Source organism: Alligator sinensis, unplaced genomic scaffold, assembly GCF_000455745.1.
Source record: "Alligator sinensis unplaced genomic scaffold, ASM45574v1 scaffold781_1, whole genome shotgun sequence".
Classification (NCBI taxonomy): Eukaryota; Metazoa; Chordata; order Crocodylia; family Alligatoridae; genus Alligator; species Alligator sinensis.
Genome location: NW_005841845.1, coordinates 3,550,319 through 3,554,384, shown reverse-complemented (window position 1 = coordinate 3,554,384; position 4,066 = coordinate 3,550,319). Strand labels below are relative to the sequence as shown.

Below are 4,066 nucleotides of genomic sequence, written 5' to 3'. Positions count from 1 at the left end.
ATGTGAAACCCTTGGAAATCACAGGGCGAGAGGTTTGAAAGTGCCCCTGGAGGCTACTTGTCATCCTGGCCGCTGAGCTTGCAGCAACAAAGCTCTTGGATATTTTTGCTGTAGAAAGTCATGTAGAAAACTCTCCATCAGGCAGCCTGAACTACCGGCTTATTTCTAAGCTTAAGGCTGTGTGTGTGCTACAACAGTTTCATAGTAGTGTCCTAGTAGCTAGGGTCAGGAGGGACCTGATCAGATCATCTCGCCTGACCCCCTGCCACAGGCAGGAATGGATGCTGGGTTCACAAGCCCCCAGAAAGGTGATCGTCCAACCTCCTCTTGAATTTGCCCAAGGTAGGGGCGAGGACCACCTCCCTGGGAAGTTGGTTCCAGATTTTGGCCACCCGAACTGTAAAATATTGCCTTCTGATCTCCAACCTAAACCTATTCTCCATCAGCTTATGACCATTGTTCCTCGTCACCCCAGGTGGTGCTGGGGAGAAAAGGGCTCTGCCTATTTGTCATTGATCTCCTGATGAGCTGTAGGCAGCCACCAGGTTCCCCCTCAGCCTCCTTGCCGAGGCTGAACAGGTTCAGGTCCTAGAATCATCACAAGTTGGGTCGGAAGGGACCTTGCAGATCTTCAGGTCCGACCCCCTGCCTGGGCAGGAGGGAAACTGGGCTCAGTTGACCCCAGCCAGGTAGGCATCGAGCTGCTGCTTAAAGCCCCCCAGGGTAGGAGCCAGCACCACTTCCCTTGGAAGTCGGTTCCAGATCCTAGCCACCCTGACAGCGAAGTAGTTCTTACGGAAGTAGTTCCTGCTAAGCTCTATCCCTCTGTCTGCTGGGGGAAAGAACAGATCTAGACCACGGCAGTAGGAAATGCACCTCTAAACTGCTGCCCATGCTCATGATTTCCTTCTGTGCACTCTGGTCTTCTGTCGGTTTGACTACGGCGCAGGTAACGTACCCTCCTCTCCTGTCTCCGGGTTTCTGCCTTGTCCCACGTCATCAGTTCTGCTACTTTACTTCCGTGAGGCTCTTTGGCGTAAGACTCCACGTTTTCCTTCGGGAGGTAGGACCGATCTATATCCTGAGACGAGAAACAAGGTTAACTGGTGCGAGCAACTTCTAACAGCCGTTTTAATGCTTTCTATGGAAACTTTTCTAACCAGGTTTAGGCCCCAAGTTTTTTCTGCGTGGTAGCCGTGTTAATCTAAGGCAGGGCTGGGGAAAACGCGGCCCGCCAGGCCATTCTATCTGGCCCGCGGGGCCCCTAAAAAAAATTTAGAAATTTTAAATATTTATCTGCCCCAGCTGCCTATCATGCAGCCCTCAATGGTTTGCCAAAACTAAGTAAGTGGCCCTCTGCCCAAAATAATTGCCTGCTCCTGCCATGTTTTTTCTAGCACTTGATCTCCCACAAAGCATGTTCAATTTGCAGTGCACAAGCTTTTGCGAGGGCAAGGAAAAGGAAGGGAGGTGGGAGAGGAGCACTGGGCAGCAGCACTCCCCCTCCCACATCCTCTATTCGGGGCACTGCTTGCTTGCTTTCCTAGCTCTTGCCTATGAAAGCTTATGCATATTGGTCCATACCCTGCCTGTTGTCTGAATTAATCTCTAGCTGGTTCTTTTAGACTCGCCCCCCAAAATGCCAGCATGTAGTCAAAGAGCAAAAACTAGGGAAGTAAGAGATCAATGTTTATGTTGCTGCAGACTTTGAAAGGCCACAACAGGCCAGAAAAGTTTAACACGGCTTTCTATTTTGAAATCTTCTGATTCTCTTGGGAATTTCTTACGGGTTCAATGCGAGTCGTGTTTGTGTCTGACAGCGCTACGCTTGTCTTGCACCCTTGAAAGCATCGGTGCCATGATGCCTGGGTTGAGAATCGCCTAGTCTGTAAGGTACAACTCGACCTAGCCTTTATCTGACTCCAAACCAGCCAGGCTAAATACCTCTGCTCCTAAATTTCTTGCTAGGATCCTGTGACCTGAGCTGACTTCCTGCCCCTGGGGCAGGGGCCTGGACTCGATCTTCCGAGCTCCCTTCCAGCCCTAACGTCTATGAAATTACTCTGCCTCCCATCTGTGCCACAGACAAAAAAGGGAGGAAAGAGCCAAGTGGTCACAGACCTTCCTGGAGGTAGATGCACGCAAGTTGTACCTGCCCCACGATCAAAGTACGTGCGGAAATGCAGCTTCTAGTCGAAATACATTTGTCCAAGTTTCGGACGGTCCATCCATGTCGCCTCCAGGGAAAGGATTTAGTTTTTGCCGGCTTAACCTTGCAAGGCTAAGGATTAGGACAGTGGCATCACCAGTCTTCTGGGCTGCTTCCAGTGCGAATCCCTCTCCTGAGCCCCGGGGACCAGGATGGTGCGCTATTCCCTTGTGCAAAGGTACGACTGCTTTCCTGGCTATTGGGAATCCACCCATACGTGCCAGGACAACACGTTTGCTTTCCCCGTGGCCACAGCAGCAGTGGCATCTAGCTACCCTGTGACACGGGTCACTTCCAGCTGGTGAGCCCCTGCTCCCAGCAGTACGTGTTGCTCCCCAAGGGCTAGCTCTGCCTTGGGGTTTGGCTGCTGCAGGACCCTCTGCCCGGTGCTCAGGCTTCTTGACAGTGCAGCGATGTATGTGCTTAAGAGGCTTTCCAAGCAGTTGGGAAATTGGCAGCAAAGGACTCGGCTGACCCCTCTCTTGCAGGGTGTCCTGCTGTCTCGTCTAGGCTGGGAGGGGGCAAACCTGTTTCTAAACTCCCTTTGAGTGGACTGCTGTGCTGGTGTGTATTGCCAGCCCAGCCCCAGGGAGCTCCAGCACCCCTGGGAGGCGGATGCGGCGAGTGCTTCCCACGGCAGAGCCCCTGGAGAGGGAAGGCTTGAATCTCCTGGAGCCTCCAGCAAGAGCGGGGCGAGTGGCTCGTGGGCCTGAGCTCGGCACTGCAGGCCCCTGGGCTGTCGGTGCAGCTTGCACGACTGCTGCTGCCCCGCTTCCCTTACCGGGACAGCTGGCTCTTGGCACGAGCGGACCCTCACGCTCAGCATCGCATGTCCGTTTCTTCGTGAGGGCAGCGAGTTGGACACGGGCTCCGTCCTCTGCTCCCTGGGGATGCGCGCTCAGGCCCTGCTGCCAGGGCAGGAGCACTTCTACGAGAACGGCGGGGTGCCGGTGCTGCTCTCGGGCTGGAGCAGGCGCCGTAGGGACCTGCTTCTCGTCCCTGTGGATCTAGCGCGCAGCGAGGACGGCAGTGGGCAGAGTTGCTGGGAAGCCTACCGTTTCCAAGTCAAAATCTCTCTTGCGCGTTGAAGACGAGACTCTGCTTGAGGACGGTGTTTGTCCCTGCTCTCCTATGTGTGGGGACAATGTCTGCTCTCCTAGCCCCGCCGTGTGCGCCGGCTGAGTTGGGTGAGAGATGCCCGTGGCTGCGTGCGCGCCGTGCTGCTTACCTCTGCCCTGTAGGTGTGGAGTTCCTCCTCCCGGCGGCCGTCTGCTATCCGGGCAACCAGGGACGCCCCTTCTAACAACTGAATCTAGGAGGAGGAGAGTGGGGTAACTACAACAGCCTCATTCAGCTGCACAAGGGAAGCCCTTGCATGTGCAGGGAGGTGCACAAGAGCCCTATGAATGCAGGTGCAGGGGCAGGCCGGTCTGTTAGCTGTTCGCCTGAAGTAAAGCCGGCTGGAGTTACGGCTTAGACTAACGACATCAGTGATGCTGAGCTAGGAGGTGTCACCACCCTGCCTTACAAGTGCACCAGGCCAAAGCATCTGAATCCACCTCCCAGCCTGGTGGCTGCTTCTACTGGCTTTGCACAGGGGCAAGGGGTGACAGAAGACCGAGGGGGATTGAATAGCAGCCGTCACCTCCCTGCAGGGGGGCTGTCCTCAGGGGGGGCAGATGGCAGGACAAGGAGCAATGGGCTCTGGCTGCAGCAAGGGACATTGAAGCTGCATATTAAGAGAAACCATCTCAGGAGGAGGGGGATGAGGTACTAGAAGAGGCTCCCCAGGGCCTGCTGCTGTGCGACTTTCTGTGCATAACACCCCCCCTGCTGAGGCAGCCCTAACGAAGCCGG

The 4,066-nt window shown here is 55.2% G+C and overlaps 1 protein-coding gene across 1 annotated transcript in view; it reads right to left on the bottom strand.

Moving 5' to 3' along the window:
- CCDC17 (coiled-coil domain containing 17) overlaps nucleotides 1-4,066 on the bottom strand; it is a 22,259-nt gene that overhangs the window by 178 nt on the left and 18,015 nt on the right. Inside the window, exons 29-30 of the mRNA XM_014521031.2 lie at nucleotides 3,438-3,521; nucleotides 959-1,081 (exon numbers count right to left, since the gene is read on the bottom strand). Coding sequence (XP_014376517.2) covers nucleotides 959-1,081; nucleotides 3,438-3,521 — 207 coding nt within the window. The remainder of the gene's footprint in view (nucleotides 1-958; nucleotides 1,082-3,437; nucleotides 3,522-4,066) is intronic.